Below are 14,322 nucleotides of genomic sequence, written 5' to 3' on the forward strand. Positions count from 1 at the left end.
TTGTTATCCTACCATAAAACTGCACTATTGAATTTTTTTTAGTTTTTTTCACTAAAAATACATTCATTAGTCGTGCTCTATTACATTTTGAAATATCAAGACTTGTTAATTAAAATGATAAGTTTGTGTTGCATACCTAACACCCCACACATCAAACCCATAGAACAGGCTCCTTTGGGTATTATTAGTTCCACACAGCTGGAAATGATAGTCTGATAAATGTTGGCTGCCACAGTAAATCACATAAGAGTAAGGTCTGTCGTGTCAGGAAGCAAGCATTAATTAGTAAGGGCTGATTTAACTCAAAGGATTAACATCCTCAATCATACAGTGAGCCTTTCTTCCACACCACCTCTCAGCCACTCCTTGCGATCTGATAAAGAGTTTGAGGTCAACTTAAAACATTCAGCTCATAATACCTTGCTGATATTGGGTGGAGTTTTTGCTAAGGTAACAAACATCCTGCTACTCAGTCAATGAGAGTTTTTGTCGATTGTTCCAAAGAACCGGGAACTGGTCTTTTAAGGCCTAGTAAAACAATATTGCTCTAAAATCATGTTGTATTTAGCTCTGAAGAGATCTTTACCCTCATTAATAACATTACATTTCGAAGCATTTCAAATACCACGATTCACAAAACCATGAGGTGGAATCCAGCTGTGCCCTTCTAATAGCAAAATGGTTATTAATCCAAAAGACATCTCAGCTAGCAAAAGAGGGTACATGATTTTTAACCAACTCCACCTCTCTCCTGTTGGAAGTAAAGCTGCATCTGAAACAGGGGTGGGGGTGGGGTGAAGGTTTTCATTCTTTTTTCACCCTCCTCCTTCAATTAGTGTTAGAGACTTTCCTTTTGTTAAGGACTCCATTATCGCAACATGTAACCTTGTCCTCAGAATGGCTTCGATTATTACTAGGAATAATAAATCTGAAACATCTTTCTTCTTTCAACCAGCAGTCTTACTAGACTATTTATTCCTGTACTCTGCTGTGACACACATGCCCAACTCCATCATCTCTTGCAGCCTTTTTACATTTTCCAAAAATATATTCAAGAGTTCAGGAACAGCAATGAAGGGTAGGTAATACAGAGGGCTGAGGAAGGGGTAAATCTGGGAACAAGCAATGCCATCAGTACTGCTGGCGTGGTCCTCAGTACAATGAATTGTGGGCAAAATCCCTCAGAGAGCTGCTACCACTTTGCCACAACAATGGCAAAATACAGTTTAAAAGTGAAGGGCATTTTACACTAATTTGCCACCTCCATTGCTGGTTGCAACAGTGCTCTTGCAGTAGGTGGGTAAACAGCAGAGGGAGGGAGAGCAGCAGGAGTGGGTGGGTGGGTGGGTGAGTGAGTAAGGAGAAAGGAGAAGCAGGTCTGTTGAACGGCCATTGAGTTGTAATTGGTTGGTGACTGGACATGCAGGGAGATAGCAGAGACCTAATCCAGTGTTTCCCAAACTTTTTTGGGCAACGGCACACCTGTTTACTGAAAAAAAATCTCGCGGCACACCACCATTAAAGCCCCGCCCCGTGACGTCAGCGCGCAGCGTCACGCCGGGAGGGACGCACGAAAGTGAAAGTTTTTTCCCTCCCCCCTCAGTCCCTCGCTCGGAATTCAGCTCGTTTGGGGCATCGCTCCGGCTGCTCCCTCTCCCGCCGCGCAGGAGCGATGCCTCTCCCTCCGCGCAGGCTGAGGGAGGGAGGGAGGTGCGCGTGTGACCCGTCTCTGCTGGGAGACCAAACCCAGCGAGGCAGAGTCGCGCGGAGGCGCCCAGGCAGCGCTGCCGGCTGCGAGGAGGAGCGCCAGGCAGCAGCAGGAGGCGCGGCCTCTCCTCGCCGCCGCCGCCCCGCCTCTCGCCGCCCGACTCGCCCGCCTCCCTCCAGGCATCTCGCGGCACACCAGCCGATGTCTCACGGCACACTCGTGTGCCGCGGAACACCGGTTGGGAAACACTGACCTAATCTGTCATCTCACCCAATCTGCTGTCTCAGCCATATGGTTTAATGCAGCTCGTTACTGGGCTCAGCCTTATTGATAGGTCACTCTACATAACTAGTACCCAGTAATTAGGGAAAGATTCTACCAGGCTGCAACTCAAACACTGCATGGGGGAAACATTTGGAAGCTAAATTGTAGATTATGTTTAGGGTAATTGATGGTTGTGGTATTCTGCTTTTCCAATGGAAAAGAAGTATTTATTGCGACCGACATATATCTAAGTGTGCAAAATTCATACTCCTATAAATATTCTTAAAATCGCTGATTATGATGCACAGGTGTCAATCCCACTGAGATTAGTTTTCAGGTATTACTGTCATTTTTTATGAAATTATAAGACTGCTCCATCTGGTCTTTAATGAAACACCTGGAGCTACACGTAGAAAGCTCCTCTCTCCATACTCAGCTGGCTGCTACTTTAACCTGGTACTGAGAAGCATGTAAATTACAGTGTGAGTCATATTTGAACTTAATTACAAATTGCATACATACACCATTAGCTCCACTAAAAGCTACACTCTGGTTTATGGTAAACCAAAATATGATGTTTATTAAACTGTTCTCTACATGTGCAGAAAGATAAGAACAGGTAAGTAGAATTCATTCGAACTAAGATTCACCAGCCAAGTTTTTCTGATGAAAAGTGAATGATCAATGGTATATGGTTATTTCCATGCAAGTATTTGTTGACTTTGAAATCCTTTTGAGATATTTTACTTAACACCAGAACTACATTGTAGTTAGAACATCTATGTGCGAATTGGAGTATCATGCTAGAAAATCTAATCAGCACAGGTATCATGGGATCCAACACTTTGGTTCCCCAAAAAAATATTTGAGCAGGCCAGGCCATTTTGGAAAATTGTTTCTTTGTTCCATTTTGGAAAATTGCTTCTTTGTTCACTATGCATTTGGACACCTCTTAAGATATTATGACCAGATTCTGCATGATAGTTCCCGAGATCAAGATGCAGGTCTTCATCTATGTTTTGATACAGGTGGACACCAATTTGAATCAAGAGTTTTGGAAGAAGAGTTTGGATTTGATATCCCGCCTTTCACTCCCCTTCAGGAGTCTCAAAGCGGCTAACATTCTCCTTTCTCTTCCTCCCCCACAACAAACACTCTGTGAGGTGAGTGGGGCTGAGAGACTTCACAGAAGTGTGACTGGCCCAAGGTCACCCAGCAGCTGCATGTGGAGGAGCGGAGACACGAACCTGGTTTCCCAGATTACGTGACTACCGCTCTTAACCACTACACCACACTGGCTCTCAGTGTCAATCAATTCTGTCAATCAAGATGACAGAATAAACTTTTCAAACTGCAGTGTTTTCATTTATTGGAATCCCTGGGCAATTCCAGGTACAATGCTGATAGTTATTAATGAAAAACCTATTCCATTTAAATATATTTCATATTTTTAAAATAATAAGATCTTAAAAAGTGAATGTTCTGTAATTTCTGCAAGTATTTGGCATAATTCGCATATTTTTGTCCTTAATTTGAAATCCACTGCAAAAATTGAATGGCCATGACATATATCCTTAACTATAATCCTCATTTTGAATTAGCATAAACATGAACTATCACCAGCTACCAGAACTTCAGAAAGGCTGAACTTGCTGATGACATAAAACAGAAAGACTCAAAAGTCAAAGGTCACATCTCTTCTACCTTCTTCTCCAGGACTTCACAAAGTGAAATGCATATTGCAGCCAGACATCCTCCCCAACCCACTTTTCCTCAGAAATTCAACAAGGATGGAATTACATGTTTGCACTGGAACTTGCTGCTCTTTAGCCTTCAACATTAGTGCTCCCTCAGGCAAGGAGAGCACTCTCAGTGCCTCAGACCCACCGCCTGCAATAACCACCTGTTTCATAGTTCTGAGCACTACCCTGGCTCAGGTGTAAATATTGCAATATGTTTAACATGGAGGAGGGAGAATCAAGAAAGTGTAAACAAGCATTAGCTTTCCCTGGTTGTATATTTTAAGGATAATATCTATGTTACATGTGAACCTCCAGATTCTTGCATTCTGTTAACAAACCTCTTGAATGTTGAGCTCCAGAAGCACATTCAGGGTGTCAGAAATTTAAGATGACTTAAGGAATGCTATTGTCTTAGAAATCACTATTGACTAATTTGAGGACCAAAAAGAAATGTACCAAATGTACCGAAAAAAAACACACAAAACATGTTCTCAATGCACCCCAAACTGTATACTCTCTTCTGATCATGAATGATAGGCACTTATTCAATGCATGCAGCTGCCATAATCTGTAAACCAATAAATCTACAACAGTATTATTTCTGCTGACAACAGCAAAGGAAACTCCATGGAGGGGACAAATCTTCATAGCAACAATGGGGAACAGTGCTTGTTAGTCTATCTTGGTGCACCATAGCGGTTTCTAAAGGAGTTTCTACATTAAATTAGTCATCTAGTAACTATTCGGGCAGCTGAGAATATATCACCTAAATCTGATTCTTGACATTTGCACTGTCACCAGACATCTCCACCTCCATAGTTCAGAGAATGACATGCCCTTAACTAGATTAACCAACAGGTTTTCAAGTTGAACAAGAAAATAATCCTGCTTTTTGGATTCTACTTGGCTCCAATCATTCCTCATTATCCTTGGTTTGTCCAGAATATCTAATGAATTTTTCTTCGTTGGAACCTGGCAATACTAAATAGGGAAATGGTTCTAGCCAGACCTGAAATAAAGATTGGAGAATCTACTACAGATACATTTAAGACTGTATTTTTCTGCTTTCTCATTAAACTATAATGAGAAAAAAATCATTCCAGAGTCTTTTTTTAATAACTTCATCAATATATCTGAATATCTCATGCACCCTACTCTTGTGTTAAAGCAAAAGTTTGCTTAAGAGCAGAAGGGAAATTATGAAGACTAAGGGCTCTTCCAGACTTGTGCTTGTCCCATGCCTAGAAAGCATGTATCCAAGCATTTTTCCACTTGCCCCAGTGCTTTCCCCCAGAAAACCTGCTCTTTAGTGATAAACTGGCACAAACGTCAACCCAGAGAAAACTCGATTGACACTTGTTCCGATTCAGCGGTAAAGATTGGGTTTCTTCTGAGGAAAGCAGCTGGGCAAGGGCAAATCTGAATGAGCCCTGAATAATAGCATGTAAAAATAAACTGAGGTCTCAGAATATATCTTAGAAGAAATGAAAATGCAGGAACGCAGAAAGAAAGCAGTAACAGTCTGACAGCTACCGAAAGTGTTGGCTAGCTGGTCTGCATTCTCAAGAGAAGGGGGTAGAAATCACTGGACTTCAATGCTAACACTTTGCTATTGTGAATAAGCAGAACAGGAAGAAGCTAGGAAACAGAGTGCCATAAATAGCAGGTGTTTGGAAATGATTCTCAGAGTCAATCTAGCTATCCCAAATGACAAGCAGAAGTCAATCATATAACACAGGAAGCAATCACCAAGCTGTCTGGCAAGCATCTCAGCTTGAAAGATTGGCCAAACATAGGAACAGCTGACAAATGAAAGGAAATATGAAATATGGAGAAAATGCAGCGTTATAGTAATGAACCATCAAACAACTGAATCATGCATAAAATTAAATTACTCCAACTTTATCCAGGCTATACTTGATATACTGAATTACACTGTAACACATTTTTTTATTAGCTAATTACGTATCAGCAGACATATACTTGTTTACATTGAAGATATGTATTGTGTCTGTATTGAATCTTTTGTAAATCTAAGGTATGGGAACTTCGTTGAAAGTTACATTAAGACAAACTGAAAATCAATTAAGCATTGCTTATATTGATTAGAAAGCAATCTAGACAACACAGCATTTAGCAAACATATAAAATTTGAATATTCTGTTCACTTGATACTATTACATAGCATACTGCTGCAATCAGATAAGTAAAGCAAGTATTTAACATGCAGAATATAGATCTGAGGGTCAAAAGATTAGACAATGCGTGACTGAATCCCCAGCTTGTTGCTATTATCATTTTAATAAGAATAATCGGGGGGGGGGATGTAATCTGATCAAGACTGGAACACTTGAAAGGAGTGAGCAGCACACACCCCTCAATTTTGTCTCCTTAGCTATCGTGGATCCCACCAAAGACCTACATGCCTTATTAGTGGGGGAAACATGTGTCTGTATATTCTCTTTAATGGTGCATACAGCAGCTTTGGAGATAAGTTAGATCACAAACATGGTACCAGTGCCCACTGCCACAGCCCCACTGCAACAACCCTGATCAAATTTGGAAACCCTTGCCAACTACTCCAAAAAGAAATAAAAGCAAGCAGGCTTTCCTGTCACAGATGTCCAACTTACGTATTATCTAGCTTGGGCCTTTGATTCTATACCAATTAAATCAGCACTGAACATGTTCCTTTCTTGTAGTATAAATGCTACGTACCTAATAAATCTATTTTGCTATACTAAAATGCCTATGGGTTTAAAATCTATATGATACTCAGGTTGCAATCCTATGTGAATTTTCTTTTGACCAAGTCCCATTGGAGTTCACTTCTGAGTAGACATGAAAAAACAGAAATGCTAGATGCTATGTTGTGTTCATGCTACTTGCAAGTTGATATCTTGGGTTCCAGTATTAAAAAGCACAGGTGTCTCTAAAGGGCACTTAAATTTTTTCTAGGCAATTACTATTATTACTAGGCTGTTTTTTAAATATTAAGGGAGGTGGCTGTAGATGCAAGGATATGACATCAATTAAAAAACTGTTTGGTCTCCCACATGCTACTTCAGTGCTTGATACAATGGGTGGTATTCAGGCAGTTTTTATTCAGAGGAGACCAACTGAATGAATGAAGTTAAGCCCATTAATTTCACTGGGTCTACTCTAAAACATAGTTGAATACCAGCCAATGTGCCCCTCCATCTTTAATGTAGGTTCCTATGTCCTAACAGGTTTAATAGCAATAACCTGATACTTAGGAAATTGGTTTAACTTGACTAATCCATGCAATCCAGTATTGTATACTCTGAATTAAGCCCCACTGGTTTAAAGAGGACAAAGCAAAGTGTACAAGGCACTCTTTTTCAACAGCATAATATTTCATCCAACTGCACCACTCGCTATAGTTGGCATATTTACAGAATCAAAGTTCCATCAAAAACCTCCAGTATGTGCCCTCCCCTTTCAAACTCATAGAAAAATTCTTAAAATCCACAACCCATTTTGTCTCCCTAAATACTTCCTTGTACCCTAATTGTATGCCAAGGTATTGTTAACATTGATTGAGGACAATATAATTCTTGCTGTTCTGATTCCAAGGAAGTAAAATCACACCAATGAAACAGGGCAATTCTCTTGTCTATGCTTTATTTCTTTTGTACTAGAGGAAACCCTGCTTTCACATTTTCTTTTTTTCTTTCTTTTTAAATATTGACGCATGGTGTGTGTGTGTGTTTGCCATACAAATTACTCCTAGTAATATATGCTGAGTATTGCAGAGCCCATTTGGCCAGATTCTAATAGCTCCCCTTGGGAGCTGACACTAGCTTTCAGCCGTAGCCCATCACTGCAGATTAGCACAAGAACATGTGCTGCAACGGCATCCAGTTTTGCTTCTCTTACACCAAGAGATGATATTCTGAGAATCCACAAGCAAGTCCTGTGCGCCTCTGAGAACTGGAATACTATTTTTAAGACGAACAATATTAAACCAAACAAAAGCCAACTAACTTTTCTGTTAAGCTACTGCAAAATCTTGTACTTTGTGTCACAAAATGTCTCTACAGAGTTAAATAAAGTACATTTTGCATAATTCATAGGTTAGCACAACCTGCTACTAAGCGTGTAACATTTAAACTATGCTGAGCTAGCGTCTTTCAATTTAAATGAAGCAAGCAGCCTTTAATTTCATGTGATTTTTAAAGTAATATTTGCTTTAGATAGATGCTTTCTAGAATATTTACTTAAAGAGCCTAAAGCAGAAAAGCCAGATCCACATGGGCATCATTAAATGTACCCCAAGGAGCATATAATCTTATCAGAATGGTGGAGATTGTACTCCAAACATTAATTATGTATTATTAGCCACAGGAAAATAAATATTACATGTTTTGTGTGTGATTTTTCTGCCTTTGCTCTGTATTTTTTTAAAAATGGCATCCAAGAAAGATACAGGCTTGTTTAAACTTAATTCAATTTAAATTAAATTCTCTGTGTTTTTTATATTATTGAGAAAAAAGAATACATTTCCATATCTGAGAGGACTAACAGGAAACAAAAATCTGCTCCTTCATCTGACCTTCAACAATTATGTCCTCTTCAGCAAAAAAGGAAAAGGAAAAGGAAAAAAGAATACACACAGCTGTTTTATTAATTTATAAGCACGGGGCAAGCCTTCTCTAAGTCACTTCAGTAGCAGAGCTATATAAAAGCACACAGCAGCATCGTGTATGGCTTTTTAAGCATTCGGGTATCCAAGACAAAGGCTGAAAGATTTGAAATATGTTCAATACTCACTGAAGGCAGCAACTGCCAGAGCCAGTGTGACAATAATGGAAGCCCATGAAACCCACAGTGCCTTCTTTCTGTAGCTTTGAGCTTCATGCGGTTTTAGTCTTGTGCTGCTTTCTAGTAAACCTGGTAAGGGAATCAGAAGAGGAAATCAGCGTGGGCTGTGTTTTATTCCCCTTTTAAAGAAAAAAAGAAATTAGGTCCATTCAGAACCAAACCCGGAATTCCTTGTGTATTTTTCCCATTTAGGAGAAATCCTGTTCACCTTATTTATATACCATAAATAATGCTAAAGCAGGTGCATGGGTTCAGGTTTGTCTTTGTATTTCACAGGAGGTAAAAAAAAAAAAGAGTACCAATTGCTGCCTGGAGGAACCTGGAGCCAATCATAAAATAACCAGACATCTTTAGATTTTTGCATTCACACACTCAATTCCTGATCAAACCTTAAAGAGCATGGGGAGAGATTGCTTAAGGTGCCAGTGAAACAGATGCACAAACCAAGCAGCAGCTTGATAGAAGAGCAAAATAAAGGTGCTGATATGATGCATTTCTGAAAATCAGAGCAGGTGCAGTAGAGGTTAACATACGTCATTGTTGTGCAGCCATCTCCCCAAGCTTGTTGGGTTTTTTTGTGTATTTCAGTTCTAAGGACTTTATTTGCTCTAGCAAAATTTAGTCAAAATAAAACAAAACAGGTGTGTTCATGTATTAAGCTCCCCTCCCCCTTCGTCTTGTTCACTCTGTGATCTCTGGAAAGAATAGAATAAATATTTCCAGTTGGATTTTGCTAACTCTTGACAACAAATGAGCCAACAGGATCAGACTTAACAAAACCCCAATGAATTAGTGGGGTCCATACCAAAAGAGCAATAGGAGGATCTATGCCCCGCCAAAATAGAACACATATTTGTGGTGCAAAATTAATAACATTATAGTTAAAATAGTTAAAACCAGTTCTTGGTTGCTACTGGATTCTGAAAGATGGTACAAGTCTAAATTGTTTAAACACCACTCGAATTAAAATTTATGCATTTTACATTAAAATATTTGAATCTTACATACTATTAGAATTGGACAAATGTTTTACAATTTACTACCTCCAGGGGAAAAAGGAATGTGTCACCAGGTAAATTGTTCCCCTTAAAACATATTGTGCTTGTATGTGTGAAAAATCTTTGGGGATTGCACACAAGTATCTATCAGCCAAACACATAAAATGAAAATAGTTTCACAGGTAACGCTAGACCTTTGCAACGTATATCATGAGTGCAAATCCCATCCAGAATGTGACTTCAAATCTTCCTGTGGCACATATCTGGGTTAATTTTTACACAGACAAGGCTAGAAAGCCTATATTATAATTATAAAGTCATGTTTACATTTGAAGATTACTGCATTTGATATTTTAGTACATGTAATGAAAGATGTGATGTGTTTTATTAAATTGATATTTTTTCCCATTTGTCTGTAAAAAATAATTTGTAATTGATACAAAGAAACTCTCCTGCTGACAATACATTTATGAAGTTGGTTTTTTACATATGCTGCTTTAATTGGTATTACACAGACTTTTTTATTTCAGATTAACTAAAATAATTTTAATGCATTTTCTTATTCCAAATACAGTAGTCACACACAAAGATTCTCTGAATCCTAACTAAAGTAGAGAGGGGACTATCACAACTTTGTTTTATACTAGACACTGAAAAAGACTAAGCTTCCTTAAAGGCTGAAGCTAAAACCTTCATACTTTGTCCATGATCCATCAAAATGCACCTAAACACCCTACAGACCTAGCATTTCAAAAAGAAAAGAATAAATTCATTGACATTTTGATTGATTAAAACAAAAAATAAAAACTATTCCTAACATTTCATTGGAAAGAATAATAGCTCAGACCTGTGAGTTTGTTATCAATGGAAAGGGAGGGACAAGGAATGAGCTTCTGAGTTCTTTGTCTTATTTCCCCCATACATCCATTATCTTTTACTAGGTCCTTTGTTCCTTCTCACCATCATCGTCTTACATCTATAGAAGATGTTTAGTGGGAAGATCATTTCTAGGTGAATCAAGATCCCTCTATTCTTGAGCCCAAACTCTTGAATATAGACCAACTTGGCATATACTGCCCAATCCTTATAAAGTGACTAAGCCACTGCAAAAGGCCTTCAAATATCACTATTTCGTTTAGAAGAGCGGCTCCTAATTAAATAAAAATAAAAATGGATGCACAGTGACCCATCATACCCAACAAGATTGTAGCCAGAATGCTGCCTGGGAATAGGATCATCCCTTTTTATAACTCGGAAACTGAAAAAGGACTGTGGACAGTTGCAGAGAACGAAGAGCAAAGAGCAGGCTCCAAGTCAGGCAGGGAGCTGTTTGGCTTTAGATGAAACAGAATGCCATGGGAAGAGTGCAGAGAAAGAAAAACACACAAATCTATTGAATAGGCACGTGCTTGGCAGGTGCCTGTTAGGGAGACAATAGACTGAATGCCCCTTCTTTCTAAGAAGGGGTGTGGAATGGGTAAAATAACATGCTTTCTTTGCAGTCAATGGGGACGCCTGTCTGCATTGTAGTGAATGCATTTTAAATTGCATTTTGAAGACTGGGTGGTTCAACACTAAAGAAAAGGCTGGTGTTTCTTTGTTTAAAGCTGTCAGTGCTCCATTTCTTTTCTAAAATAAAAAAGAATGAGTGAGCAAAGAATTTAACTGCAAGGTTGGCAAAATAGATTGTGTTAAGTGTGTGTGTGTTTGTGTAGAGAGAGAAAGAATTAAATATGAAAGACAAACCAACAGCACAAGCTTAACCTTGTCTACTCTGAAGTAAGTCCTAGTGAATTCAATGGGACTTACTCCCAGGCAAGCAGAGTTAAGATTTCAGTCCAACTATTAAGAAGGGTCAAGGAGGACTGAGAATGGTCATTCAGATGGCTGCTGCAGGTGATAAGACAATGGACGACAAGCAGACGAGTTGTGAGGAAAGAACAGCTAGCGGTGGAGGAGACAGACCACGGGAGGTCCATAGATGATGTATGAGAAGCAGGAGTGGCTGAGGAAGGTGAAATACAGGAGGCAGGATTCAGCAATGGAGGATGCACGGCAAAAATGGGTCTATAGGAAGGAAAGGGCGGTAAAGGCATAAGAAGGGATGAAGTGTGGGGTCTTGGCATGATATAGCTGGTTACAAGAGCGACGTGGCAGAATTTAGTGGGGTTACGAGTAGCGATTTATTGGTCAGCGAGGTAAATTAGAAAGTGCTAGGACGTCCGTGAGGGACGTCCGTGAGGGACGAGCGGGTGGGCTGCAGAGACTTGGCCGGTCCCGGGATGGCGAGAGAGAGAGAGAAGTGCTAGGCGCGTAGAAAGGAGCCGGCCATAGGGGTGAGGTGATTGAAAGAAGGCTTTCCTAGAGAGTCGCCTGGGAGCGGTGGCTTCGCGGTGGGTCGGTCCTGTTCGACGCCAACTTAAGGAATCTTTCGGGAGCCGGCCAGGTGCAGGGCGCGCGCGGGAAAGGAAGAGAAATGGGCGCGTGACAGGAGCCTGGTTTCTGCGGGGGGGGGGGAGGAGAAGCATGTTGTGGGGAGACGTCACTGGCCCCAAAGACTCACCTCTATCCTCCAGCTCTTCACTGAACTGCACGTCCTCCCCGACGCGCAGCGTCTCCGCTGGCTGCGGGTCCCGGGCCGGGTAGGCTGGCGGGGGAGTGGTCCCGGGGGGCTGCACGATGGTGGGCTCGGGGAAGCTGTTGCTGCCGCCGCCCAGTTCGTCTCCGGACGTCTCCATAGTTGGGCAAGGCGGCAGAGAAAGCAGAGCAAAGGAAGAAGAGGGCGAGGCGGCAGGGGACGCCAAGCCGGGGAAAAGGCGCGCTCGCGCGGGGAAAGAGAAAGAGACGCCGAGGCTTCCTTCTCACGAGCCAGGCATGCAGCGAGCGAAAGTGGCCGTCGCCTCGCCTCGCCCTGGCCGCTCCTCCTCGCACATCAACTGCAGGTGGGACCCGCCGGCGGCCTCCCCGGTCGCTCGGCTCCTCCCACCGTCCTCGAGGCGGACGAGAGCGCGCCCAAACTCCCCTCCCCGAGCTCCGGCGTCGGAGGGGCTCAAGAGCTGGCGGCGTCTCTCCAGACTCGGAGTCCCAACAAGCCTTGCCTAAAACCTCCCGTTAGCCGAAGCCAATGCTAGGCTGCAGTTAGCAGGAGACACTACACCTCGTGTTAGCACGAGTCTGAGCTCCCGCATCATGGGAAGTTTATGTTTAATTCAACTTGTGCGCTGCCCTATTACCGAAAGAGGTCTCGGTCGCGGCTGGTGGAAGCAGCGCGCTCAACCCACAGCCACCCTTTTTAAAATGCTATAAATTAAAGGAGGAGGAGGAGGGCTTTCCGGGCGTGTGAGGATTGTAGCAGCGATTGCGGTTTAAATAAAAACAAAAAACTATCTCAGCCCGACCTTGCTTGTTTAAAGAGATGCAGCGCAATCTATAGTATGTTTACTCGAAAGTAGGTTTGGTTGAGCTCAGTGGGGCTTACTACCTAATTTTAGGGTTGCAGACTTACCAAGGAGTAAGGCTGCATTCCTAACCCTATCTACCTGGGAATAAACCCCGCTAAATTCAATAGGACTTTGAAGTGATGGTTAGGATTGTGGTGTAAGCGCCACTGAATACAGTTCTTCCCAGTAATCCTGAAAATCTGAAAGGACCGCAAATCTTGAGCCATCCCATTCCCAACACCTCTTGCTTCATAGATTGGTAATCCTTAGAAATTTTGATATGTAGCTGTACAGCTTTGGCAATACGGCAAAAACCAATCCTATAAAATGGATGTCTATATAGGTAGGTTTGAGGCCTCATAGTGGTATACAGTCTGATTTTGTTGAGACACCATCCCTATTTGCAAACATTCACAGTACACTTAGAGGGGAGGAATGGTAAGGGTAGCACCAAGTGTTCCCCCTTCTAAATTCATATACATAATGGGTGTGTGACACATGAAAAAGACCACAAGATTATACCTGAATTGCAGGATATGAAGCACACCTTCTGACCCCAGCTGCTATGGAGGTTAGACATGTGGAAGGGGTGAGAAACAACTGTGATTCCTGCTGCTCCATTGCATAAGCAAAAATGTCCACATGCTGTTAAGGACTTCCTAAGGTGAGTTAATGTGATGTTCAGAAAAATACCTGTTAAAAAAGTTCTCAGCCACAGAATGGTCCCAACTGTCTAGATTTGTGGGTGGCTAAACATTTTTCTATAGCCTGTGTGATGGGTTAGCCTTATCCACTCAGGAAAATGCATCACAAAGGCAATAGGAAAAGGGGGGCTACATATAGGGACTAGTGAGTAAGCCCACAAAATAAGTGACTATTGGAAGGGACTGAAGCAGGCAAGGCTGCTGATGGACAAGTAGAAGGATAGGATGGTGGGTTGGGCAAGACCAGCAGGGTCTCCAGACCTTTGGCTCGCATTAAAACAGGAAAAAGTCAGTTATACATTTTTGAAGAAAGTTATGAGTCCTAAAACCTGACTCATTTGAAATAAAATAGGTTTCCTCCCTATTGGGGGAGGGGAATGCAATATTACAGTCACTTCTTACCAATTTTTCATCACTTAGCTGTTGTTTATTAATATAAGGTAAAGGTAAAGGGACCCCTGACCATTAGGCCCAGTCGTGACCTACTCTGGGGTTGCGGCGCTCATCTCACTTTATTGGCCGAGGGAGCCGGCATACAGCTTCCGGGTCATGTGGCCAGCATGACTAAGCCTCTTCTGGCGAACCAGAGCAGCGCACGGAAACGCAGTTTACCTTCCCGCC

At 41.7% G+C, this 14,322-nt stretch overlaps 1 protein-coding gene across 3 annotated transcripts in view; it reads right to left on the reverse strand.

The window, feature by feature from the left end:
• TMEM163 (transmembrane protein 163) overlaps positions 1-12,809 on the reverse strand; it is an 80,082-nt gene extending 67,273 nt beyond the window's left edge. For 2 of the 3 annotated variants that reach the window (XR_014009723.1, XM_081200075.1), the window contains exons 1-2: positions 12,121-12,809; positions 8,509-8,628 (exon numbers count right to left, since the gene is read on the reverse strand). Coding sequence is in view for 2 of the 3 variants with exons in the window: in XM_081200075.1 (XP_081056201.1) it covers positions 8,509-8,628; positions 12,121-12,295 (295 nt within the window). In the remaining variant the exon portion in view is untranslated. Of the gene's footprint in view, positions 1-8,508; positions 8,629-10,752; positions 10,889-12,120 lie in introns of those variants that run through there. The other variant, XM_081200076.1, reaches the window with a different exon arrangement.
• Positions 12,810-14,322: the final 1,513 nt, after the last annotated feature.

This window comes from Podarcis bocagei (genome assembly GCF_964188305.1).
Source record: "Podarcis bocagei genome assembly, chromosome: 1".
NCBI lineage: Eukaryota > Metazoa > Chordata > Lepidosauria > Squamata > Lacertidae > Podarcis > Podarcis bocagei.